The sequence below is a fragment of the Neovison vison genome, chromosome 5 (genome assembly GCF_020171115.1).
Source record: "Neovison vison isolate M4711 chromosome 5, ASM_NN_V1, whole genome shotgun sequence".
NCBI classification, from domain to species: Eukaryota; Metazoa; Chordata; class Mammalia; order Carnivora; family Mustelidae; genus Neogale; species Neogale vison.
This window is the reverse complement of record NC_058095.1, coordinates 104,305,546-104,333,517: the sequence shown is the minus strand read 5'-3', so window position 1 is coordinate 104,333,517 and position 27,972 is coordinate 104,305,546. Positions and strand designations below refer to the sequence as shown.

The 27,972-nt window shown below is 43.4% G+C and overlaps 1 protein-coding gene across 4 annotated transcripts; it reads left to right on the top strand.

The window, feature by feature from the left end:
* Positions 1–233: 233 nt before the first annotated feature.
* On the top strand, positions 234–27,671 carry THSD1 (thrombospondin type 1 domain containing 1). Of its 4 annotated transcripts, XM_044249644.1 has the most exons (6): positions 244–258; positions 1,018–1,307; positions 3,091–3,229; positions 7,777–8,742; positions 19,278–19,436; positions 26,050–27,671. In XM_044249644.1, the coding sequence occupies exons 3-6, from the start codon at positions 3,172–3,174 to the stop codon at positions 27,417–27,419; spliced, it is 2,553 nt and encodes an 850-aa protein (XP_044105579.1). In that variant the 5' UTR covers positions 244–258; positions 1,018–1,307; positions 3,091–3,171; the 3' UTR covers positions 27,420–27,671. The 4 variants fall into 4 exon arrangements, with proteins under 4 accessions (XP_044105581.1, XP_044105582.1, XP_044105579.1 ...); XM_044249646.1 differs by lacking the exon at positions 1,018–1,307 and having other exon boundaries at positions 234–258; XM_044249647.1 differs by lacking the exon at positions 19,278–19,436 and having other exon boundaries at positions 243–258.
* The last annotated feature ends 301 nt before the right edge of the window (positions 27,672–27,972 follow it).

Sequence of the window (27,972 nt, the reverse complement as noted above, 5' to 3'; positions counted from 1 at the left end):
ACTGCCCAGAGCGGGCGGGGCTGATTTCGCCAGCCGGCCGGGCCCCCGCCCTCCGGGGCCGTCCTCCCCGCGCCGTCGGGGGCGGGCCCGGGTGGGGCCGCGGCCGAGCCGAGCGCCGCCGGCCTGGGCCAGCAGTCCCGGGACGCGGGATGCTCCGCACGCTACCTCGCGGCCCCTGAGGCCTCCCGCCTGCCCGCCTTGTCGCCTCGCCGCCTCGCTGACCCCGGCTCCGGCCCCGGCGCCCGCCAGTCCCGAGAGGTAGGAAAGAGCCTGCCGCCCCACCCCGCCCCCTCGGGCACTGCTGTGCGGCGCGGATCCCCCGCGGCTCCGCTGGGTCGGACCTTGCCCCCCGGCCCCTGCCGGCCCCACTCTCCCGGCAGGCTGAGAGTGCAGGGTGGCGCTGCACCCAGTTCCTCGCCGTTGGGGGCTCAGCCTTCGCCCCCAGGGAAGCGCTTTAGAAAGCGTCCGTCTGCGCGTCTCGGTGTCCCGGCTCCGCAGGTGTTGCCGAGAGACAGGCTGCCCGCAGACGGGCGGGGAGCCCGAACGGTGGGGACCCTTGAAGGACAGCGTCCTAGGGTACTCCGCGTTTCAGAACAAATTTGTCCCTTTCCAAAGAGAAATCCTTTCTGGGGTACAAACTATGAGGTTTAAGCAGTTCAAAACGGTCCTCATTTTATGAGAGCTTTGGGCAGGGCCAGATTTCCAGGCATGAACTTGACTCGTGGGCCTTTGGGGAGCTGTAGAAGTGGGCAGCCTACAGCCTCTCTAGGGAAGCTGCATCCAATCCCTGGGACCAGGGCAGAGCCCACTGCACTGAATATATAAATAAAGCCTGTTTACACGAGCTGCTTTGGAACTAGGGATTTCCTGCTAATAAATATTAGTAGTAGATAGATACGCACGAGCTTGTGTTTGTCAGAAGGGACAAAATCACTTTGCTTCCTTTTGTTTTCCCTTTTATTTGATAAATCAGTTGTCCCAAGAGACTTTAGCTTTATTCCTTTTCTTTTTCTGCAGCAATGAAGACATTGCAGAGATTTATCTTAGCCGGTTTCAGCAAAAACATAGGAACTGAGCCTGGCGTGATGCCATTAGCCACTGAGAATATTGACTGCCTCTTACCCTCTAACTGATGCATTTGGAATCTTTCTGCAAATGTTTATGTGTGACTGCTATATAGGAGTATTTCTAAATGTGCATAAAAGAGACCTAAGTTTTTATCTTCTCAAATGATTCTCAAGCCAAACATTGTAAGTAGCCAGTCCTGGTATTGGGAACAACGTGTTGGAAGAAAATAAGCAAACAAGGTAAAAAGAAAGAGAGAGGGGAAGGGAGGAAGAAAATGAGTTTTTTTTTTTTTTTTTAACTTTCCCCAAATATAGTGCTTTTTATCCAGCATTCCATTGTGGGTTACTCTGTTCAGGTCTTTAAATTAGTAATTGAGCTAGTAAAAATTAAGCATTTATTTTCAAAAGCTTAAGAATATTTTTAAAAAGACATATTGTGATTTTTAGGGAGTCTGGTTTATTTTATATTTCTACTCAGTTCTAAATACAGATTATCACACTATTCTGTGTTTTATTGGTAGAAGAAAAATGTGTTACAATCACAAAATCAGTAGTGATTTGGGTCTTCTTTGAAAAATGATTGTCAGGGAAAAGCAAACAATCCTGGAGGAGCCAGTTCAACTTTTGGGAGCTGGGGAATGCTTACTTCTCCTTACTGTGATTACTGAGATCAGAAACTCAAAAGGAAACATTTTATTGCCTTAAGTGCCTAGGCTTGCCTGGGAGATACTCACCTGCTGTGTTTGGCCACATTTCCCATCCCAAGTTCAAGGAAAGGATTGGATCAAGTCTATGCCTAATCCCAGAAAAATGGAATTTTCTTTTTTGTTAGGGAGCAGAGGGGAGGGACCCGCTAATCATCTGCCTAATTACACTTCAAATCTCTGTTTCCCTTTGAGGAAATACAGTATTTCCTTTGTTCAACCAACTCCCATTGAAAAAAAGCTAATAGAGACACATCAGTTTTCTTTCCATTGAATTTTTTATTATTTCATCAGTCCTTTTAATTCCAGTAATTTCTGTCTTTTCTGAAGAGATGTAACATACGTATTTGAAGTATAGTATCTTGTTAAAATATATTAACTGTAGGTAATGGGGTATGTAAAATGTATATTAAGAAAATATATAGTTGGTTATGTTTATTAGCTCCTCACTTATTAGACTAGTATGAAAAATTGGCAAGTGCCTTTGACTCTTATTCTACAATCTAATAGTCCATTCATATCAAATTAAGTACCTCCTCCCACAAATCATTCTGAAGCACAGGCCAACAAGGTCTTTCCTGCCCTCTTAGGTGGTCTGGGACGATAGCTGCACGAAATCATCAATGTCCCAATGCATACTGATTTTAGCAACAAGTATTGGGAAACTGACTGAAGATGATAATTGTTATTTATCTGTTTTCTCTTTGGAGTCCCCTAAAAGAGGAAAGACAGTATCACATGGAGTTCACATTTAATTGCAATACACTGGGTATCTTTTTGAAAGGCTTGCTAGTTTTGATACAGCTCCGAAGCATTAAGAATGAAGGGATCCAGATAACATACCACTTGTGCAAGAAAGACAGTGGTTGTTAAGTCCATTGGTAGAAGAGAGCCTGGTCTGTACAGCAGGATGCGAAATGAAAATCTGGCAGAATTTTAGCAAATTGATAGGTATGAAATGCTAAGGAATTAAACAGGTGAATATGTATTATCCAGATTGGCTCTTAGCTTTGATGAAATTCAGCAAATAGCAATCTCTCCACTTAAGCATGTGTTATGAAGATAAGAGGCTTGGTGTTTTGCAAAGATAATTTCAGTGTTGAACACACTTGAATATTCCTAACAGGTGCATTGTAATGTAACAAAAGGGACACGTACAATTACAAATCATTTCCCCAGGGAAAATTAGAGTGCTCCTTATTTTCTTTTCAGTAGCACCTATGAAATTTGACTTCTTAGAATGGTTTTGCCATAGCATGATTACTATTTTATAAATCACATTGAACAGAGGCATCATTTCTTTGGGATTCTAATTTCAGGTGTTTATGAAAAAAAATTTCACAGTTTGGATGTGAGAAAGGACATGAGGAGACCAAAGACCTGGGATTTTGCTAATCAGAATGAAACAAATGTTGAAAGACTTTTCAAATCTATTGTTGGTGGTACTCTGTGACTATGGTGAGTATCGTAAGTACGCTTCATGCTCTCAGTATCGATGAAGAAATGTAAATGTGAGGTTTATATAAATGCATGGATGTTGATGACTCTGGGTGGCGGGTGCAGTGGCTACAGTGCGGTACTTTTTAAACTGGGTTCTCTTAAAATTCTGTATTTATTGATTGAAATTTCCCTTTAAATATATTTTAAGTCTTAAAAAGAATAAAAAACAAGTCGCTTTCATTTAAACAAACTGGAGACAACATGTTGTGTTCTCGTTGACTGATTTCCTAGTATTTCAGTATTATACATTTTTTTTTTTTTTTACAATTTTGAAGATTTTATTTATTTATTTGACAGAGATCACAAGTAGGCAGAGAGGCAGGCAGAGAGAGAGAGGAGGAAGCAGGCTCCCTGCTGAGCAGAGAGCCCGATGCGGGACTCGATCCCAGGACCCTGAGATCATGACCTGAGCCGAAGGCAGCGGCTTAACCCACTGAGCCACCCAGGTGCCCCCAGTATTATACATTTAAACTCCACTCACACACATGAAATTTTGTTTTTTAAATTGGGATTCTCTGTAAGATTCCACGCTCCTGGAGAGTTTTGCTGTTAGAATATCGTTGGAGCCAGTCCAAATTTCAGTCCTTGCCAGTTGTATACCTTAGACGAGGTTCTTGTTGGCATCATGGGGTCGCTGTGAAGATAAAATAAGAAAGGCGAGACACCTTGACTGTCTGAGCAAATAGCAGGTGCTCGCCATTACTCTTCTTCATTCAATTTGTTTCAACTAAAAATCCAGTTCATTATTCAGAGAGTTTTACACAACTGCTGAATGAGCAGATTTGATATTATAAAACTTGCTACTTTTCTTTTGATGATTGCCAAGTATTTCAAAGACTTCTAGGCAGTCCATTGTTTAAGAGTGGAAATTGTTTTCAAATTGATCAAGAAATTTGATCCAAGGGATAGAGAATCCTGGCTTGTGTGGTATCAGGGGAGCATCCATTTAAAAGGACCAGTGTGAGGGGTACCTGGGTGCCTCAGCCGGTTAAGCGTCTGTCTTTGGCTCAGGTCATGATCTTGGGGTCCTGGGATCGAGCCCCGCATCAGGTTCCCTGCTGATCAGGGAGCCTGCTTCTCCCCCTGCTTGTGTTCTCTCTCTGCCAAATAAATAAATAAAAATCATAAAAATTTTTTTAAAAAAGGACCAGAGTGTATACTGTTCATTTTGTCCAGTGACTCTTCTCCCTCAACCTTTTCTTTTTAAAAAGTTTATTTAAGCAAGAAGATACTTGATTTGCTGAAAATCAATCTGAGAGTCAATGATCTTAATATCATTTATCCCTCCTTAAAAACAGATCACTCTGTGTATAAGAGCCTCATACAAAAAATTATAAAAAGGTCCTGGATTTCGTAATGATAAAGACTTCAGAATTTGCCATTTTCACAAAGTCTGCAAGGATGTTTGTCATTGTGGAAAGCAAGTATCTTACTGGAGTATAAGAATAAAAGTTCAACAAGCATAAAACAGAGCATAGAAGTTGAGTGTACATGCTATGCTGCTAATAGAAAAGGAAATATTTTCCTAGACCTGGGTTTTTCCCACTTCTCCATTTGATATTGATCAAAATATACCATTAGCAGTTGTTTTTTAAGCAACATGCTTATATCGAGATATCAGTTACTTAAATATAATAAAGGAAAGGGGAGAACGGAATTGAAAGAGTAGAGAAAACTATACTGTAGGAGCCAGAATGTGGTACACCCACATTGCTGTTTTCTAAATGAGGATTTATTCTCGTCTATAAAATCAGGAGTTCTGTAGTGAAGTAGCAAATTCTCTCTTCAGTACACACCTGCTTTCTGAGCTGCTGAACCCCATCAATTGTATCTTTTTTCTCCACTACTGACTGGGCATGTGTGTCTTTTTCATTGATTGGCTGCCCATCAAATCGGAGTCTGAGCTGCCTCCCCCTCCATTATCCCTATCATCGACCATAGGCTTTGTCAGTTAACTAAGTGATGTGTGGTCTCCATCTTAAAGTACATCAAAAACCATCCTGCCCCATGAGATTCAAATTAACCTGACTTTGGTTCTCAGTCTTAACTCCTTCCTTGGGCTGCAGTGACTGTTAGAGTCTCTTTGGTTGCTGTTTACAAACAGGTGCTGAGTGGGCTGTGAACCAGGCACAGGCTCCCCCAGAATCAGCTACCTTCCTCAACCTTAACTCATCTCCTCTGAAACAGACTATCTTGTAGCTTCTGTTTTGACTAAAGGAAAAAAAAAAAAAAGAAAAAGAACTTTATTCTATTATGGTTTTCAAGCAGGTGATCAAACATTTCAGGTCCTTCCAAGTTTCATGTATTTTATTTCATGTCTTCTTAAATAAGAAATGGGTGATGTGATGAGCTATTTAAACACAAAACAATACCTCTATGTGCCAGTATATCCACATGCTGATTCTAATGATCATTAACTGAATACATGCAAGGGTATATTTAAAGATGACCAGCCCAAGTAATACCCTGAGGCTCTTTGGACATATATATGATGTAGTATGATATGTGTATATTATGTAAGATAATAATAAATTAATACTTACACATGTTATTTTTCAAGCCAAAAGAGCCCTGCAGTGTCTTAAATCTAGAAATGTTTCTTACCCTAGCCATGGGCCAGCTGATTGTTGCACTGCCAAATTCTGTCTCCTTTGATATGTATTTGGATCAGGTTCAAAATAGAAACAAGGATTCCTGTGTGTCTGTGTTTTTTCCACTCTTTACTTCAGCTGCTCTGATGGGTCTCTTTTTTAAAAAGAGTGGATTGATGTTAACTGAGTGATGCTTGTGGGCTAGAAGTCATCTATTGCATCTAGGCTGGTCTGGGATTCAGTGTAATTAAAGCTGGCAAGGACAAGCCTGGGTATGTCATAAACATTCACTTTGTCCCTTGGGTGACCTGTGCAGAATAAAGTGTCAACATTTCTCATCCATCTACAAATTTCTGCTTTGTACAAACCAATGGCACTGGTTCCATTACTGGCGAAAATGCTTAAGTACTTGTCTTGAATATCAGAAAATGATGACTTTGAAGATACTTAGGGTCTTCCATTTTAAGGAATCAAGAGCAGTTTGTACGGCATCATTTAAATCAAGTTTTCTCATGTTACTATGTATCCATTTCCTCCAAATTATCTAAACACCAGAATGTGATTTTTTTTTTAATTTGAGATAGAGAGTAAGAGGGAGAGCACAAAGGCGGGGGGCAGAGGGAGAGGGAGAAGCAGGATCCCCCCTGAGCAGGGAGCCTGATATAGGACTCTATCCCAGGACCTGACCCGAAGGCAGATGCTTAACCAACTGAGCCACACGTGTCCCCAGGATATGATTTTTTTTTTAAAGATTTCATTTATTTATTTGACAGAGATCACAAGTAGGAAGAAAGGCAGGTAGAGAGAGAGAGAGAGAGGGAAGCAGACTCCCTGCTGAGCAGAAAACCCTGATGCAGGGCTTGATCCAGGACCCTGAGATCATGACCTGAGCCAAAGGCAGAAGCTTTAACCCACTGAGCCACCCAGGCACCCCCAAAATATGATTTAAAAAAAAAGATTTTATTTATTTATTTGACACAGAGAGCACAAGCAGGGGGAGGGGGCAGCAGGCAGAGGGAGAGGGAGAAACAGGCTCCCTGCTGAGCAGAGAGCTCCAGGTGATACAGGGCCCAGAGCCAAAGGCAGACTCAGCCACCCAGGGGCCCCTAGAATATGCTTTATTTAAAAAGGGGGGGGGGAAAAAAAGCTCACTTGAGTGAATTTGAAGATCTAACTTAATTGACTTAATTAAGCAATTCATGAATCGGGCAGCATCCCATCTAGCAAGCATAGATGGCCCGAGGAGCTGTACAAAATGGAAGGTTTTTATAGGAAGGAGGGTGGGGCAAGAAGTTAGTAGCAAAAGAACAGAAAGGAATGTTTCATGCCAGGATGTCTTCTTTCTGTGTGTTGGGGTTGGGGGGGTGTTGGGAGGTGGCAGTCAGGTTTTCTTTATCAAGGAGGTAGCCTCACCAGTGCAGATCAGGAAATTTGAGATGGACTGTGGCAATGCCACAGTCTGGGGTTAGGTTGAAGCTATAATTAAGTCCTGGTTCTCTGTCCTGGGGGGCTTGTTTTCTTTTTAACAGATTAAAATGAGAGAAGTGGGGTACAGATTTCCATCTTGAGACCCGTCTGTTGTTGTTCCTGCTGTATAGACTGTTCACTGCCAAGGTGTTATACTGTTACATTGCCAAGGTGTGACATTGTTGAGGGGGGTGCGTTCAGGGTATTGCTTGTGAGATATTGCTTTCAACATAACCACGATAGCTGAAGACCAAGGCCCAGAGCCGCTTTAGAATGGGAACCGCACGGGGCCCCGCTCCCGGGATTGGCTCACAGCATCATTGCACCTCCTCTCTGGCCGAGGTCAAACTCCTTCTCCTTATGAGCAGAGTGCTGTTTTCGTCAGTGTCACGGGTGGTGCTGCTCAGAGATCTCTTTGTAAAATCGACTCTGACCATTTTGTTTCAGTTCTTGGAGAAGCTGAGCATCTCCTGTTGGAAAAGCCAGGCCATGTAGCGCTAAGCAACAACACGGTGTCTGTGGATTTCCAGCGTTTCGGTGGTGCCAACGGGACACTGCGCAATGTGTCTGTCCTGTTGCTGGAGGCCAGCACCAATCAGACGGTGACCGCCAAATACCTCCTGACCAACCAGTCCCAGGGCACACTGGAGTTTGAATGCTTCTACTTCAAGGAGGCTGGAGACTACTGGTTCACGATGGCTCCGGAGGCGGCCCACAATGGCACTCAAGTCGGCCACTGGGAGCAAAGAGCCTTTCTCAAGGTCGAATGGCCCGTCTTTCACATTGACTTGAATAGGACGTCCAAGGCGGCGGAAGGCACCTTCCAGGTGGGCCTTTTCACCCATCAGCCACTGTGCTCCTTCCCTGCGGACCAGCCTGACATCTTGGTGGACGTCATCTTTACCAACAGTCTGCCTGAGGCAAGAACAAGTCCAGGTCAGCCGCTGGAGATCAGAACCAGCAAGAGGACAGAACTCTCTCAACGTCAGTGGCTTCAGTTTGGCTGTGCGCCCGTGGGGCCGGAAGCCTACGTCACGGTGGTGCTGAAGCTGTTTGGCCGAGACTCGGTCATTACCTCCACAGGACCCATTGACCTGGCCCAGAAATTTGGATACAAATTGGTGATGGCACCAGAACTCACGTGTGAGTCCGGGGTGGAGGTGACAGTCTTGCCCCCACCGTGCATCTTCGTCCAAGGAGTGATCACGGTCTTCAAGGAGGCCCCCAGACGCCCTGGGGAAAGGACCATTCAGCTAGCTGAAAACAGCCTGACTTTGGGAGAGAGGAGAACCATATTCAACTGCACTTTGTTTGACATGGGGAGGAATAAATACTGCTTTGACTTTGGCGTTCCAAGCAGAAGCCATTTTTCCACAAAGGAGAGGGAGTGCATGCTAATTCAGAGAAACATAGGTTGGTATTGAAATTTTGAAACTTTTTAAAGCAAACTGGTGCCTCCATGCAATCAGAATTATTCTTTTGAGTTTCATTGAACTTAAGTTTCTGTGAACTGTACCATCATCTTTCTGGTTCACTCCTCATAATATCCTACATGGCCTTACTCTTACCTGAAAAATTAGGACTCATGGGAAGCTGACCCAGCTCACCGCTTACTTCCCTAGGTCTCAGTTTCCCTGCTAGTAAAACAGGGATCATAGGAGCATCTACCTCTGCGAGTTGTGAGAATTGAATGAAATACGTGTGCACAGTTCTCAGCATAACGCCTGGCATAGAGGAGGCACCAATAACTTTAGCCTCTATTGCATTTTATCTTAAAAAGTTATATTATTACATTATATGGCAAGTCTATGGTAGGTATGAGCAGAATTCAAAGCTAAATCTCAAATTGTATTTGGTTGACTTCTGGCTTCTTCTCGCTGAGCGTGTCTCTTTCCCGTTATATCCTTCTTTGCTGGAATGAGTCTCTGTAGAAGTGAGATTTCAAAGCAAGATTTCTACAAACTTTACACTCTACGTTCTTTGTGTAATGCCCTATCTAATCACAAAGAAGTGGGGTTATTACAATTCCATCCATGCCCCGGGCCCCTTGTTGTAGTTCTTTTCCTTTTCCTGGGTGCAAGCCTGGTCTTGGCAAGAGATTCATCTGGCAGAAATTGTCTGGTTTGCTTATAGCTTCATCCCTGCTAAGCCCCAGGCCCCCCGAGGGCCCAAGCCTCTGACTGTGTCTGGAACTCCAAGTGTTTCTTGCTTCAAATTCACCCATCTCCTCACCTTAGAAGTCCATTTTCTTTGGCTCTCTCCGCACCCCCCTAGTCATCTCCTGGCTTGCATTTACCTCTCCATCCAGTCTAAATCCCATGGCCCATCCCTATCACATGTCTCCTCTCAAGAGCCTAAACTCCTCTGCCCTCTTTTCCTTCTGATGCATGAATTCGGCCATCTCCTGGCCGCCTTTGGCACACAAGCTGCATGGACGGTCACATCCAGGTGGGTTATGCCTCCCCCCTCAGCGGGACCCTCCATGCTGCCCGACCAGCTCTGTCCCCGTTCTCTAGGACAGCTCCCCTCAGACCTCAGCCCCTCCCCCATCTTGACTCTCAGAGCTGAGTTCGTCTCCTGCCACCCAGGGCACCTGGCCATCAAGAACAAGCTCCTTCAACCTCCCACCAAAATGTCTGTAAGCCTACATCCATTGGTCTCCTTTATTGTCACCGTGGAAGGAGTGTCACCCCTCCAATGCAAGGCCAGCCTTCTCCACTGTGGATACCAGTCCCTCGGCTCCTGTCAGGAATCCTCTGTTAATCATCATCCCCTCTCTCTCCTCTGTCTGTCCTTTTACTGGCTCATGGCCAACAGCCTTGAAATACCTAAAAATATCTCAGTCCTGTGACCTCACCCTGGACCCTTACCTCGCTTCCCTCCCACTTCCTTGACTGTTCTTCATGGTCTCCCTTGCCAGCCAATTCCACCACCTGGGCTCATCTGTTAACTGCTCACTTCACATCTTAAACTAGCTCCTGTTTTTTCACTTTTTTTTTTTTAAGATTTTATTTATTTATCAGAGAGAGCGCGCGTATGAGAGGGGGCAGGGTCAGAGGGGGAATCAGGCTCCCACTGAGCAAGGAGCCTGATGCAGGACTTGGTCCGGGGACTCCAGGATCATGACCTGAGCTGAAGGCAGTCGCTTAACCAACCGAGCCACCCAGACGCCCCTCTTTCTTCACTCTTCATGCACGTGTTAGGTGAGCACCATTCTGAGACTGACCACTCCATGTGGGTGTCTCTTCCCAGCATCTAAGTGCTGCTGCATAGCTGCCCCCCTCACATGTCTCTTGGGCATCTCGGAGGAATTAGACTCATCATCTTACCCCCACAACCTGCCCCTCAGTACAGGCCTTAGCCACCATTTCATTTCAAAGCAGAAGCCCAGCGGTCTTCCTCTTCTTCCTTACCTCCTATAAATAATAAATCACCAAGTCCCATGGGTTTTGGCTCCTTGGTGTCTGAATCTTGGTTTCAACCTCCGTCATCCCTTAGCTAACCTACGGCAACAGATTTCTCATTGATTCAGATCCTGCCACTGTCCGCCTCACTGTGTCACTGCAGGCAGAGGGATTATTTAAAATTCAGGCCAGCTGAGGCTGTACCCTGCTTAATACTTGTCGGCCTGGGTGGCTTAATGGGTTAAGCCTCTGCCTTCAGCTCAGGTTGTGGTCTCAGGGTCCTGGGATCGAGCCCCATGTCAGGCTCTCTGCTCAGTGGGGAGCCTGCTTCCCCCTCTCCTTCTGTCTACTTGCGTGTCTCTCTGTCAAATAAATAAAATCTTTTTTTAAAAAAGATTTTATTTATTTTTTTGACAGACAGAGATTACAAGTAGGCAGAGAGGCAGGCAGAGAGAGGAGGAAGCAGGCTCCATGCTGAGCAGAGAACCCAATGTGAGGCTCAATCCCAGGACCCTGGGATTATGACCTGAGCTGAAGGCAGAGGCTTTAACCCACTGAGCCACCCAGGTGCCCCTAAATAAATAAAATCTTAAAAAGAAAATACTTGCCAGTTACCTCACTTGACAGGAGGATGAGAATCCACAGGACCCCTATGGCCAGGCTACCCAACCAATAGTCGCCATCTCTGGGCTGGGGTCTCCACCCACCTTTGCCTGGTTGACATTAACCTGTCCCCCAAGTCTCCGCTTGGGTTACTCTTCCTTGACCCCACACTAGTTAAATTCCCTTGCTGTAAGCCAGCCCAGCATCCTTCATGCCTCTGCATGGCATCAGTCGTTTCTGTCATGGCTTGTTCCAAGTCTTTCTCCCCATGCCCCCCACCCTCAAGCCCACCATCCTCCTGACAGCGGGGGTTGGGGGGGAGCTCTTTTGGTGTGAAAAGGCTGCTTGTGCTACCATGAAGCTATTTATGATATTTATTTGACCCACTTAGCCTACCTGCACATGAATAGGTGCTCAATACAGGTTTTATTAAAGTGAAAATCGAACGCAAATTTGGCTGCTGCTGGTAGTAGTAAGAGAACTTGTATTAAAGTAATGTAATCATTCAAGATAGATTTGCCTTTTCAAAAGACGTTACTTGCTAGGAGAAGAAAATCTAACCAAATTTAGTGGAAGCAAACCTAGGGAAATAAAGATATCGGGGTCATTGGTTTGAAGACATTGGGAGCAGGAGGTCTGCTTTGTGGTTCTCCCAGCTATTGGGGTTTCCACAGATTCTTCTACTTGTCTAAGGACTTGAGTCCCCCCCGCCCCAGCAGCAGGGACAAGACATGAGAGAGAGGCAGAGCAGAGTGGTTCTTTGTGTTTCTGGGCTGAGGGTGGTGAGGGGTTCCCTATGGCCTGCAGCAACTCAACACAACTGAACATCAGGGCTGGAAGCAGTGCCTGGAGGGGCTAATGCTCTTGGAGACCCCAGGAGTGTGACCCATGGCTCTGACTCCAGCTATCCAGCAACATTTATGCTAGCAACAGGGACCTCAAGGCCTTCTTGTGTTCTAGTCTAAGCATTTCTAACTAAATCTTATTCTCTTCTTTTCATTTTCCACTTAAATTGACAGTTGACTTTTTTTGGCAGATGGTATCATTCAGGGACCCCAGTGAACCCACCATGACTTGTGTGAACCACTGCCCCACTGATTTATTAGTTCCTTTCAAAAATGGAGTATGTGTTTGATATGTGTGTCTCTTTTTCCAAATATGTCTTCAGACCTTGAGAGAGTATGTAAATAACAACTTAATATATAAATATATAATAAGTTTTATATAATATATATAAAATAGAAAAAATATATATTATATATAATAGATGATATATAATAGATGTTGCCACAAATGATTTTTTATGATCTTCATTTATCCTACTTAGTGTGAATGTTTCTACTTTTCTCTGCAGAAATATTAATGTGTTTGGTAATGGGATGCTGCCTGAGATCCTTCCAGGGGAGTGTTAGTAATACAGGACGGTAATATAGGACACAGCACTTAGTATCTTATAAAAATAAATTAAGAAATCCTAAATTCTGAACACATCTGCCCAAGGGTTTCAGACAGGAGAGTAATTAAATTTAGGATAAAACTTGATAATTAATGATAGAGGGTATAAAGTCATAGTCACATAGTTTTATTTTTAACTTAGTTTTTTTTGATAAATGGAAAGTGTATATATTTAATATATAGTTTCCTTGATAATTTAAATTTTTAGACTATCTTGTTTCTATACTTAGATGGTCTTATTTTTCCTTCAAAATGACTGACAAGAGCTTTTTACTAAGAACAAGAGAACTATGAACCCTGTTGTTTCCTTTCTATTCACAGATTGTGTGTTATCTTTAATTGTCTGCCAGAATCTTTTTAAGCTACTCGTCCACTTTGTGAGTTACTTTAACCTAAAACTGGAAAACATAATTTTAAAAATTCATATAAGCAGACCCTCAGATGCTTCAATACTCCACGGTTTTCTGAAAGTGAAACAGTAAACCCTTCTGAAAGTTAACTCTTCTTTTGGCATTCCTTAGGAATGTCCTTTCAGGATATGTGACATAATGGGTGTGATCCTCTGACATAATAAAGCTAATGTTTATTTAGTGGATTACATTGCACCAGGTGCTGCTCTAAGTGATCTATAAATATTAATCTGTTTAATCTTCATAACAACCTTTTGGTTTAGATTTATTATTTTGTCACTTTCATGGGTGAAGAAATGAAGGCACAAAATTATGTAATTTGCCCGAAGTCGATGGTAGTTAAGTGGCTAAACCACTACTGGTGCTTGATTGGCTTTTTCCATTATTCTGTACTGCCTCCTGTACAGTCAACCGTCAACTCATGTATTACACAATATAGAGCTTTTAGAGTGAAAGAAATTATAGTATTTCCTCCTCATCTCACTGGTTTATCTCGTGCTGTCCACCCCTCTTGATAGACACATAACACACTTTGGAATCCACTGGCTCAGGCATAAGCATGAGTCAGCCATTATAAGGGAGCCTTTTTTTGTGCACAGAAAATCCGAACTGCTTATCCAGGTGACTGCTCCATTTGCTGCTTTTAGTTACTCACTCTTGCCTATAGAAACTTTCTTATAAGCATGTTTTACTTAGTTGCTTTAGTTTTTGAGCAAAATGTCTTCCAGGTGTGAGTATTTCAGGGGCAGTATTCTTTCAGATAATCTTTTTTTTTTTTAAGATTTTATTATTATTATTACTATTATTTTTAGCAGAAAGGGAGAGATCACAAATAGGCGGAGAGGCAGGCAGAGAGGGGGAAGCAGGCTCCCCGCTGAGCAGAGAGCCCGATGCGGGGCTCAATCCCAGGACCCTGAGATCACGACCAGAGCCAAAGGCAGAGACTTAACCCACTGAACCACACAGGTGCCCCCCCTCAACTTTTTTTTTTTTTTAAGATTTTATTTATGTATTTGACAGACAGAGATCACAAGTAGGCAGAGAGGCAGGCAGAGAGAGAGAAGAGGAATCAGGCTCCCTGTTGAGCAGAGAGCCTGATGTGGGGCTTGATTCCAGGACCCTGAGATCATGACCTGAGCCGAAGCCAGAGGCTTAACCCACTGAGCCACCCAGGCGCCCCCTTTCAGATAGTCTTGAGGCATGTAAACAAATCTGCCTTTTCCTATTCCAGACAAATTTTGCTCATTCAGAATTATTATCCTCTATAGTAGCTGAAAGGTATTTATCCTGGCCAAACAGGTTTGTTATGCAGTGTGAGTGCTTGTACGGACATTTAACCAGGGCAAAACAAAACAGCTTTCATTCATGAAGTAAGAGTATTTGGAATATTGGTCATTTGCTCTTCATTTCTAAAAAAGGATGACTACGTACCATTAGCATTGACATGGTTGGAACTGGAGGAGATTATGCTAAATGATTATTTCAAGCAGAGAAAGAAAATTATCATATAGTTTCACTTATATGTGGAACCTAAGGAATAGCATGGAAGACATTAGGAGAAGGAAAGGAAAAAAGAAGGGGGTGGAATCAGAGAGGGATACAAGCTGTGAGAGACTATGGGCTCTGGGAAACAAACATGGTTTGGGGGGTTTGGGGGATGGTTTAGCCTGATGACGGGTATTAAGGTGGGCCCGTATTTCAAGGAGCACTCGGTGTTATACTCAAACAATGAATTATGGAACACTACGTTAAAAACTAATGAAATACTGTTTGGTAACTAATATAATTAAATAAATAGATAATAATAATAGTAAAATAAAAAATGAACTACAGTTATCTAATGACCTTCCATTTGCTTAGTTTTTACCTCAAAGTTATTTGTAGAAAGCTTCAGGGAACAGATAGAATTACTGAAGGTATTTTTAAAAAATTGCCTTATTAAATTAGTTAATTGCTTTGAGTGATTTCCTTTGTTTCCTGTTCAGTTAATTTCATTTAGAAATAAAAGGGCATAAGGTGTAGCTTAAATGTTTCTTTATTTTTTATTACTGATTGTCCTACAAGTCATGATTTTACTTCCAAGGGAAAAGGGCACAGCATTTCAAAATGTAAATTTTGACATTAAGATTCATGCTTTTACTAAAACTTGTTTTTTTTTCTGGCCACTACTAATTGGAATTTTTGTTTTTCGGTTGACAACTAACTCTATATATTTATGTAGATTATATTTATGTGAAGTAAACAAGAGTTAAGAAAGAATAACAAAGATTCTTAGTATTTACAGTTCTGCCTTTTGTGGTCTTAATATGAACATAAGGATAAACTATGCATTGGCTTAACTTTAAATTGAGATTTCCAGTGGTAGAATTTCCAGTAGATTTTTCAAAAATCAATCACTAAACTTTAACTCAGAGAGGCTTTAATATGAGTGTCCCAGAGCTTTGCAAGCATGGGGGGCTTAGTGTCTGAATAGCTCTGAAGCGTAAGGACAAAACGGGCCCATTGTTCTTCCATCTGAGGAGTTGTAGTGTGATCTGAAGACACAGAACCAATATTGTGTTCAGTTGGACCTCTGGATGGAACATAATTACCACACCTCAGTTGATGTTGGTCCAGCATGGTGGTTTGTAATGCTCACACTCCTGTGAAAATCCCAGAGACCTTTAATTGCTATGAAGAACTCATATTCCATGACTCACTCCAAAGATTGCACCACTTGGATTACCTGAGAATGTATTTACCCTATGTGCTCTCCTTATGTCTTTGTAGTGCTTTCTATACCTTTGACTGTATCGAGTTTTTGTCCATAAAGCATGAAGACAGACTTTTATACAGAGGGTGTTTTTGTGCCTAGGAGTGCAATGACTTGAGCCTTGAGGTTGGATGGGTACTGATAGAGAAGGGTCTTAAGATGATTTTTTTATAGGGAATTGTTTAATTATGCAATCTGGCAGTGATTCAGTATATTCTTGGAAGAGCTGTTTGCATGTGTCAGTCAGTAATAACTGTTCTGGGAGTATTTTGTTTGTATTTTGAAGCTCTGATGTTAGGTGCATCACCATTTAGCGTTGTCAAACTCCTTGCTTAATTGATCATTTTATCATTATGTAATGTCTCTCTTTATCCCTGGTAGTATTTCTTCTTCTGCAGTTTACCCTGTCTGATATTAATATAGCTACTCCAGGTTTCTTTTAATTCATGTTCACAGGTATAACTTCTCTCATCTGCTTACTTTTAACTTATTTATATATTATATTTAAAGTAAGTTTTTTTATTAAAATTTTTTTTAATTGGATATAGTCAACACACAATGTTACATTCATTTCAGGTGATTTAACTTCTCTATGTATTACGCTAGGCTCACCACAAGTGCACTTACCGTCTGTCACCATACAATCCTATTACAATATATCATTGACTATCTGGGTAGTTTTATGTCTATTTCATCTGTTCTTTGTTTCTTTTTCCTCTTGTTTCTGCCTTCTTTTGTATTAATTGAATATTCAATTTGAAGGTTTATACCTTATATATATATTTTTAGTGGCTTATACCTTAAAATATTTTTAGGTGGTTGTCCTAGAGTTTGCAGTATATATCTTTGAATTTTCTTGATCTGCCTTTGAATAATCTACCTTTTTTTGATCTATCTAAGCAATAATATTTTGCTTCACATGTCATATAAAGACCTTATTAACAGTATATTTCTAACTCATTAATCCCATTCTTTGTGTGATTGTTCTCATAAATTTTACTTTATATATGCTGTGAACACATAATACTAGTTTTCTTTAGCAATTCTATTTTAGAGCATTTAAAAATAAGAAAAAAATGAATTTTACCTTTACCTTTATAAATGCCATTTCCAGCACTTTTCAATTCTTTATGCAGGGTTTTTGTTCTGGTATCATCTTCACTTTGCCTGAAGGATTTTCTTTTAACATTTCTTCTGGTGAACATCTCCAGTAATTAATTTTATTCATTTTTGTTTCTCTAAAAAGTCAATTTCTCCTTAATTTTTGGAAGATACTTTCACTAGATATAGAATTCTGGTTTGGTCATTATTTTCTTTCATTACTTTAGAGTTGTTACTCCATCATCGTTGGCTTGCATGACAAGAAGCCTACTGTATTTCTAATCTTTATTCTTTTGTATGCAATGTATTTCCACCTTCCACCTTCCTTCCCTGCCACAGCCTTCAAAGTTTTCTGGTTTTGGCTTTTAACTATTTAAATATAGTATGTTTAATTTTTTGTTTATTTGTTTTTTTTTAATTTATCCTACCCAATGTTTTGTGAGCATCTTGATTTAACTTACTATCTTTCATTAATTTAGGAGAATTCTTGGTCATTATTTGATTCTCTTTTTTTCTTCTGGGATTCTAATAACATGGATGATAGCCTCTTTGATATTGCCCTTCAGCTCTTGGGTATTCTTTTTTATTCACTCTTTCTTTTTGATCTTTGTGTGTCTGTCTGAGTGATTTCTACTGATCTATATTCAAATTTACTCTTTATTTCCTCAGCTGCATTGAGTCTACTGATGAGCATTCTCTGAGAAAGCATTCTTCATCCTTGTTACCATGTTTTTCACTTCTAGCATTCCATTTCCTCTTCTCAATTTACAAATCTCTAGTGAAATTTTTCATCTGTTCATCTTGCCAACCTTTTCCACTAAAGTCTTTAATATTAATCATAGCTATTAGAACTTCTCTCTCTGATAGTTCCAATATCTGGGTCACATTAGAGCCAGGTTTCTTGATTACTTTATCTCTTGATAGTTTTTTTTTTCTTGCTTTTTGTCTCATAATTTTTGGTTGAAATTGGACGTTTTAATTTAGAACTGTAGACACCAATAAATAGTATTTGTGTGAGGAAATGGGCATACCCTGTTTTTGCTAGGCATTTAGTGTGGGGATTGGGTCAATGTACTAAGGAATTAAGCTGTGTTTGGGGTTTTGCTGTTGCTATGGCCATCCTTGGGGAATGACAGAGTTTAGAATTTTCTAATGTTACTTTGCAGTTAGAGTAGGAGTTGGCTTACCACAGGATTTTCCTCCATGCTTCTGTTGCACCCTCAGTTTAGGCTTAAGCCTGCACATAAGAGAGGTTTTCACCTGTCACTCTTGCCCTTGCCCTAGCAGTAGATTGTTGTTATTGATACTTGGAAATTACTAGCATGCTGCAGGATAGGGGTTGGGTGATGGGAGCTAGAGAGCTTTTTCTTGTTCCACTTCATCCTTAGTCTTAGACAAATGCTTTGCCCCTGAGTCTCAGAGATGGGACCTTCTTGATGATCTTGCCCCTCTCCAATGATAGAAGATCTCTAATAGTCTGGCCCCAGTATATTTTTTTGCTCCTTCCAGGGGTGAAGGATTTCCTTCTTTTTCCATTCCTTAGAGTACTATATCTCAACTGGTGCTCTCAGAATGACGGGGCTTCTGCTTTGTTCCCAGTGGTTGAGGCTCTTGTTGGGAGAGCAGATGGGGAGAAGGATCCAGGTAAGGTTTGTGTGTTTTCCACAGTGCCACTCCTTCCAGCCTCAGACCTCCACCACAGGGAGGCTTTCTTTGGTCTTGCACCTACCCTCAGTCCTTCTTGTGAGCATTTGGAGAGATCCATGAAGAAGAGCCTGCAAGTGGGTACAAATTCCCATTGGGTTTGTGGCTCCCAGGGCTTTTGTATTCTCATGCTAGCCCACACCGGGCTTCTAGCAGTTCATTATATTTTTAGATGACTTCTCACCAGCTTGTATGAGGCCTGGTGTCTACCCAAAGAAGCTGGGTTTGCATCCTGTCTTTCCTTAGAGGAGCCTGACTTTCCTAACATTTCAGGCCATTTGGTTGCCCTGTGAGCTTTACTCTAGGATAGGTTCCAAAAAGGTTAACATTTTGTAAATTATACAGCTTTCTTTTGTTTTAAGGCTTATTAAACACTCTTTCCAGCTTTCCACATCTTTGGGCATGTTTTTATTTACTGACTTCAAGGCCTGAGATTTGAGTTTGCTGCTTCATTTGGGTGCAGTTAAATTCTGATTCTCAAATGAACTAGCATTAAAAGCATGGCTAATGTCCTTGCAGAAACTTGGGGACTGTGGCAGCCGTGGAGCCAGTGTAGTACCACGTGTGGGGATGGTGTCAGAGAGCGACGCCGTGTGTGCCTGACTTCCTTCCCCTCCCGACCTGGCTGCCCTGGAATGTCCTCGGAGACCTCCCTGTGTTCCCTGGAGGAGTGTGCTGGTAGGTACCTTCTTTCTTTGGGAATCTTTCCCCAGAGGGACTGTTAAACCTATGCCCGCCTGAAAATCAGCAACCTGAATTCACTGACACTCCGTTAGTACTGCTGGCTTTACTAAGACTGTGTTCAGTAGTGTGTCTCTGACTGGGAGTATCTCGTCAGTGAGATGACAGGGGATTGACCAATGTGGAAAATAAGGCAATGAGAGGCAAATTATCTAAATTAAAGATTCAGACATCTGAAAACATTTTTAAAAATACAAGCAGGGGGATGATCATTTCTTCCTAAGATATTTTTGGTGTTCTTTTTGTTTTCTTATTTATCCTTCCTTTACTTCTCCCCACCAAAATTGCAGAAGAACATATCATCTCAGAGAAGCCTGAGGGGACTACGTAGACCGTTATTTGTCAAAAGGGGCAAGTCACCCCATCTTATCTTCTGAAGGCCCTATGTTTACTACCCCTACCTAAGGAGGAGAAGGTGGAGAGATTTCTTCTTGTCATCACGTAGAAAGTGGCCTTTCCTTCATCCATTCAACATCTTGAAGGCACTCAGTAGGTGCTCCATGAGTATTTGATGTAAATGGCTTATAGATGTGATGCTGACATGGCTTAGTTTGGTTTGCTTCAGCTTATGGAGTTGAATTCCATTCATCTGCTGTAGGTCACAGTAATAAGAATCCTTGCTCTTCCCACATACCATCTCACCAACTGATCTATAGCCAGTCCCCGCAGTTAATTTGCCGGCCTTTGTTCTGTTCCTGACCCTGAGATAAAGTCCTCTGTCACTTCTTCTGCTCTCCAATTCGAGGTTAGAAAACCGTCCCTAGTTCCTTGTCCGTTGGGGTCTGGAGGAGTCAGATGTTTTTTTGTGTTTGGATCTCAGAGCATCTTTTAGCCAAAACTACCTGGCAGCAACATCTTGGTCAGTGTCCCTGCCTGTGACCTAAGAAATTCATTCTCTCTAGCTCATTTTCCCAGCCAGTGCTGTAGGCCTTGTTCCCTTCATTCCAGCATCCTGAGGGTGTTCCTTCTTCTGTTTTTCATCAGACCGTCCCGCTTCTTTCATAATCCCTTGGCCACACCCTGAATCTCTTCTTCCTCTGGTTATATGTCATATTATTTTCTAAGGCTCTTTTCTCCATCTACTCTTTGTTCATAAGTCTCCCTCACTTTCACAGCTCCTTGGGTATAACTACCTTCAAATACACCCATTCCTCTCGATTCTGGGATGTCATGTTGTGTTAAGATATTCCATCTAGGGCACTTGGGTGGCTCAGTTGGTTAACCGTCTGCCTTCAGCTCCGGTTCTGATCTCAGGGTCCTAGGATCGAGTCCCACATCGGGCTCCCTGATCAGCAGGGAGTTTGCTTCTCCCTCTGTATCCCCTGCCCCCATTCGAGCTCTCTGTCTCTCAAAAATAAATAAAATCTTTTTTAAAAGATAGTCTATCTAGAGTTCCATTATGAATGAATGAATGAATGCAATTGAATTTGGTCAATTGTCACTGACTTCTACTGTATCTTTAGAAATGACAACAATATCAACCTTTTACTGACCATCTGCTATGTGCTAGCACCTTAAATACATTATCTCACTTATTTGGGACACCGTAGCATAGAGAGGGTAACTGATCTGCCCAATATCAACAAGCTAGAAAGCAGAGGACTGATCTGATCCATACTAAGCTACCTATCTTAAATATCTTGCCTTTCTACACCGGCCAGTTTAATTTTCTAGAAGCATCCACACCCTAGAATTAATAATCATTTTTGAGGATATGTGAAATTATTTCATGTTCTGATGTCCTAATTCTTTAATACCCAATGGGAACTAGAAAGTTATATATTATAAATTAGCAAAAGGTTAAGTGCTATAGGCATGCCTACTTCTAATGTAAGTGGTCCTTAGAGTTATGTTTACGTGGCTAAAAATGATCATTTCTTCCAAGTGTTCTTCTCCCTATTTAATCTATTTCACACTCTTTGGAAATGTTAAAATCTGTTCTCAGGCTGCTTAGCATCAAGAAATCTCCTTTACTTCAGGTGAAGGAGGGAGTCAATGAAGCTGAGAGGGCTAAGGTCAGCAGCTCTCGGGCTCCAGCCATGTTTTTGAGGAGCCAGCCACAATGAAGGCTAACAGCTAAGTAAAGAGGTCCATCATGCACAGGTACATTGCTGCTTCCCATGGACATAAGCCACCACTGCACATGGAAGAAGTGACAAATCAGGAAACAAATCTTTCACCATCCAATGGTGTTCACTTGGTTGCACGTTGGTAGTTTTGTTTGTCTTTGAAAGAATGTCTGCGTCAAGTTCTATGTTAGTTTGACCGTCTTATTCAAACAGGAGTGGGAGAATCCATCGCCTTTACACCCACGTTCCATCCAGTGGGATATTGATCATTTTGCTATTCCCTTTTTGAATGAATTAACATAGCATTTATCAGATACCAACTGTGTGTAAGTTATTGGGACTGGGGCTAGGAATATTTAGATAAGACATGTTCCTGTCTGGAAGGTGCTTATGACATAGTTGCTCAGCAGGCATGTAAAAAGGCATAATATACAGTACAATGTAGAGCCTGCAGTGAGAAAGGTATCCACAGCTTGCTCGGGAAACTTGCAGGGGTGAAAATTCATGCTGGGAACACTTCCTTTCTTTGAGATGGTGATATTTGAGCTAAAGTGTGAAAGCAGAATAGGTGCCACCTAGGTGAGCTAAGTGAGAAAGGGAACTTCAGCAAAGGGAGCCATGGATAAAAGCACAGAAGAAGATGGCACATTAAGAGACCCAGAGAACTGAAATTAATGTGTCTAGAGCATAGTGTGCCAGGAGGTAGCGGTAAGAAATGAACTCCTGCAGGTGGCAGGAGTCAGATCCTGAGGGGCCTTGAAGGTTTGGCCTGTATTTCAGAGGGATGTCTCTCAGGGGTAGTGTGGAGAATACATCGGAAGGGCTAGGAGTGGCAGCAGCAAGGCCATTAAGTTTTTCAGCAACCCAGGTGAAAAACGAATGGCCATAGGGATGCAGAGGAGACAAGGACTCAAAGATTCTGGATATGTTGAGTGATGAAGAGGGAAGAATTAAAGGTGAAAACCAGGATTCTAGTACTGGCAACTGCATGGACACTTGTGCCATTTCCTTGAGATTGGATATATTGGATGAGGCACAGATTCTGGGGGAAAATTGATGAGTCTTGGGCATGCAGAGGTGAAGGTGTTCGTAGGACATCAGTGGAGAGAGCAGAGCTAATGGACCCAGGTTGAGATCTAGATCTCCTTGCTCCAAAATTCCTGTTCTTCTCTCCGAAAGAGTACTATCATTGAAACCAAGAAGAGAAAAGGTCAGAGGAAGTGTTGGGCAGTAGCCTATATTGCAGAGGTCAAGGAATATCCAGACAAAACTTCTTTGAATTTAGCTATTAGGTGATTACTGACATTGGCAGAAGCCATTTCACTGGAATCCTGGAGGCAGGTTGCAGGAATCAGAGGTGATGTGGAAGCAGTAAGTCAGCAAATGCAGACTCCTTTTTCTGTAAGCTTGGCTAGGAAGACCAGGAACAAGATATGAGAGTTCTAGAAAGTTCTTTTTAAAGTAAGAAGAGCTTGAACATGTTCCTCTGGAGCTGCATAGAGGAGAAGCTGGAGATAGTTGGTACAGAGCATTGATCCCCCGGAGAAGGGTGACCTAGAGAGCACTTGGTAGACTTGCCTTTGTAGGAAGATACTTCTCCCACTAATTCCATAGGGAAAGAAGTGAATAGAAGTGTGGCTGATCCTAAGTTTATTGGGGAGAAGATAGCAGAAGGAGCTGGGAGAGGGGTACACTTGCCTGATAGCTTCTGATTTTTTTGTGATCCAGTGGAATTCTGAGGAAGAGGGTAGGTAGAGTGCTTGGGGAAAGTGGTGAAACCTGTAGGGGATGGAAGTGAGTTGCTTAGGAACCCATTTAAAGATTTGCAGGTGGTCAGGTTTGGGGGTTGTCAGTATATAGAGGTCCTGGCCTGCATGGGTATATTATTTTCTCCACCAGGTCTCAGGGCCTGGGTGCAGCAGCTAATAATTCACATGTCTTGTTAATCTAGGGATGGACTTTTGGTGTAGAGCAGGGAAAGTGGTATGTCTCAGTGCTAGAGATCAGACAGTTGAGCTTATTGGCAGGAGAATGGTTTGTGTGATGGATCGTGAGTGTGGGGTGAGTGTAAGAAGGATGAGTAATTGAGAGAGGAGGATACTGCTCAAAAGTGAGCTATGAAGTTTAAGATTTTGGAAGAGGAGCAGTTGCAGACAATGGGAAGGTATGATATGTTGGATGGACAGTGATGTTGCCCAGGTAGGCCTGGCTAGGGGATGATGAGGAAGACTGAGACCCAGGTGCTAGAGACTGATGGCTGCCATGAGGTTGGGAGATGACAGTATTGAGAGGGGGGTAGGTGGATGGTTTGAGTAGGTGGCATGGGTATCAAAAGAGTAGAAGACACCTTGGATATTATCCTTAGTGACATATTTATGGATATATTTTTCCTCAGGCAAGGGAAACGAATGTAAAAATAAACAATTGGGACTGCACCCAAATAAAAAGTTTTTGCATAGCAGAGGAAACCTCCAACAACACAAAAGGGCAACCTACTGATTGGAAGAAGATACTTGCAAATGATATGTCCAGTAAGGGGTTAATATCCAAAAAATATAAAGAGCTTTTCCAACTCAACACCACACAAGCAATCCAATTAAAAATGGGTGGAGGATATGAATAGACAGTTTTCCAGAGAAGACACAGAGATGGCCAACAGGCCGATGCAAAGGTGTTCAGCATCACTAACCATCAGGGAAGTGCAAATAAAAATGGCGATGAGATATCAACCTCACAGTAGTCAGAATGGCTAGTATGAAAAAGACAGGAAATTCTAAGTGTTGGTGAGGATGTAGAGAAAAGAGAACCCTTGTGCACTGTTGGTGGGAATGTAAATTGGTGCAACCACTGCAGAAAATAGTATGGAAGTTCTTCAAAAAGTTAAAAATGGAAATACCATATGATCTAGTAATCTGCAACTGGGTGTTTACCTCCAAAATGAAAACACTAATCCTAAAAGATATATGCGCCCCTATGCTTACTGCAGCATCATTTACAATAGCCAAGATATGGAAACAACCCAAGTGCCCATCAATAGCTGAATGGATAAAGAAGAGATGGTGTAAATAGACAATGGAATATTGCCCAGCCATAGAAAGGATGAGACCTTATCATATGCAACAACATAGATGGACCTAGAGGGTATTATGCAGAGTGAAGTAAGTCAGAAAGAGAAAGACAAATACCATATAATTTCATTTATTTGTAAAATCTAAAAACAAAGCAAAACAAATAAGAAACAGACTCTTAAACACAGAGAATAAACTGGTGATTGCCTGAATGAAGGGGGTGGGTTGGATGGGCAAAATAAAGGAGATTAGGAAGGACAAACTTATAGTTACAAAATAAGTAAGTTATGGAGATGCAGTCAGTATATATAGACAGATAGATTTTTAAAGAATTAATTAAAATAAAGAGTGATTAATTAAAAGAGTTTTTATATGGAGGTAAAAGAGTTAGTTGAAAATGGCAATCAGGACTGGGGAGAGTGAGGAACTGTCCCTGCTGCTGGTCCTGTTTGCTTAGAAACAAAGTATGTGTCACAGCTTCCAACCAAGAGGGTAGGCAATGGGAGGTCATGGTCATGGACATGACACAGAGAACTGGTGCTGGTAAAACTGTGCAGGCAGGTGACTGGAAGGGCTTGCAAGGTGGACAGTGACAAGGAGGAAAGAGGGGAGGGTGGTAGCATCAGCAGGTCTCAGGTTCCCAGGTGTTTCAGTGGCAGGACAGGCTGGATCCCGGGTGGCATCTTGAGGCTTAATGAGACATTAATGAGGCTTAATGAGACAAGCCAGTTGGAGAAAGCAGGGAAGAAAAAAAACAAATCAACGGTCCCATGGAAGGAAGTTGGAGAAAGCAGGGAAGAAAAAAAACAAATCAACGGTCCCATGGAAGGAAGCAAGGGGACTGGACAGCTGGAAACAGACTGAGAAACAGAGGCTTCAACCCTCAGGAAATACAGTTCCTGGTTATTAAATGTGAGTTGCATTACATTACCTAAAGACTGATTTTCACCTATTAATTTCCCAAGATATAAAATTTAGGTACGACCTATCTGAATTACTTTGCATGTCAAGTTTTATACTTGGTAGAATTTCCTGCTGTGCATCTCAAAGTACATTGAACTAAAGCTATCCAGGGTTTACCTTATCTTAGGCGAAAACCTTGATTTTACCAGGAAACTTTCCTTATGTTGCTGCTTCGTGGAACCTTTGAGACACGTTGTCAGCAAGAGCTGGTGAGCCCAGGCGCCCCCCCCCGCCCCCGATCGTGGTTTACCTGCTCACCTCCTCTCTGTGGGTCCTGTGTTCTGGTCTGCTTTAAGCTGCCAGCAGGGACGCGTGCATAATGCCAGAAATCCCAGTCCCTGTTTATTCTTTCTAGAACTGCCAGAGCATCAGAGCCAGCCTCTCCCAGCCATAAAGCCACACAGGGGAGCCCTACTAGAGAATACCCATCTGTTCTTTCTTTCCTCGCAGCTCTCCAGCCATCCAGCGCGTCTCCTCTTCAGCCCCAGGGCCCCGGGAAGTCCAACAACGTCGTGACGGTCACGGGCATTTCCCTGTGCTTGTTCATCATCGTCGCCACGGTGCTCATCACGCTGTGGCGGAAGTTCGGCCGCGCCCCCAAATGCAGCACCCCGGCTCGCCACAGCTCCATCCACTCCCCCAGCTTCCGGAAGAACTCGGACGAGGAGAACATCTGCGAGCTGAGCGAGCAGCGCGGGAGCTTCTCGGACGGGGGCGACGGGCCGGCGGGGGGCCCCGGGGACGCGGGCATCCCCCTGACCTACAGGCGCGGCGGGCCGCTGACCGCGGAGGACGACGCCTCGGGCAGTGAGAGCGTGCAGTCCAACGCGCAGAAGATCATCCCGCCGCTGTTCAGCTACCGCCTCGCCCAGCAGCAGCTCAAGGAGATGAAGAAGAAGGGCCTGACGGAAACCACCAAGGTGTACCACGTGTCTCAGAGTCCCCTGACCGACACGGCCATCGACGCGGCCACCGGCCCCCCTTTGGACCTGGAGGGCCCCGAGGAGGCCGCGGCCAACAAGTTCCGGCTCAAATCCCCGTTTGTGGAGCAGCCGGTGGCGGCCAGGCCCCCCTCCAGGCTGGACCTCCCGGTCTGTGCCGCCAGCTGCGCGGTCAGCCCCAGCCAGACCGTGATCCGCAAGTCGGCCCTGAGGCACGCGGGTGGCAGAGGGGCGCTGCCCGAGAGGAGCCACCCCAGGGGCTCCCACTTCAGGAGGACCGCGAGCTTCCACGAAGCCAGGCAGGCCCGGCCGTTCCGGGAGCGGAGCATGTCCACCCTGACCCCCCGGCAGGCCCCGGCCTACGGTTCCAGGACGCGGACCTGGGACCAGGCGGAGGAGCGATCTCGGCCTCAGAGTCGAGGAGCTGCCCCGTCCCCTGAGAAACCGGACCATTTCCACGGGGCAGGTGCAACCAGAAGTCCATTAAGTCCTCCCCCTAAATCCTACAGCCTGGGGCAGCCCGCGAGGAAACCAGACCTGGGGGATTGCCAGGCAGGATTCACAGCCAGCGGTGAGAGAACGGAGCCGCACAGAGCCCGGAGGGGCCCGTCCCCCAGTCACAGGAGTGTCTCGAGGAAGCAGTCTTCTCCCACGGCCCCCAAAGAGAGCTACCAGAGGGTGAGACCTCTGAGCCCTTCTCAGTGTAGGAAAGACAAGTGTCAGAGCTTCCCAGCCCAGCCTGAGTTCGCCTTCTATGACAATACGTCATTCGGCCTCACCGAGGCAGAGCAGAGGATGCTGGACCTCCCAGGCTATTTTGGGTCGAATGAAGAGGATGAAACCACAAGTACACTCAGCGTGGAGAAGCTGGTCATCTAGACCCAGATCAGCCTGAGACTTCACACAACTGGGGTCCTTTGCCTGGCTCCTGATATCAGTGGCTCACAGTGTTCTATGGACTATATTATGTAGCTATTTGTACCTTAGGAGTGGGGGCGGGTAACTCAAGTGTGCATATGTGTTTTAATTCATAAAGAAGAAGTTACTTAGCCTGAACTTTTCCCTTTGTTATCCCAGTTCCCTTGGTTTATTACTAATAAGTACAATAATAAAATTTAAACAAGAGTGAAATAGGGCTCGGTCTCTCATGTGGATATGAAAGAGGGCAAATGTGACTTTAAGCATGAAGTGCTTTGAACACTTTCTTGGCAGTGTCCAACATGAAGTAAATTTGGGAGTCTCCACAACAGTAAGGGCTGGAACAAAGTTAACTTGCCAACAGGGCTCTGGATTATAATTTACTAAATTATAAATACTTAAGAATTTGACTCCTACAGGGGCAGTACTGAATGGCTTTCATGTTTAGCTGAAAAGCTGATGATATTCCAGGAGAACTTTTATGCCAGAGTTGGGTGATATCTTCTAATTTTTT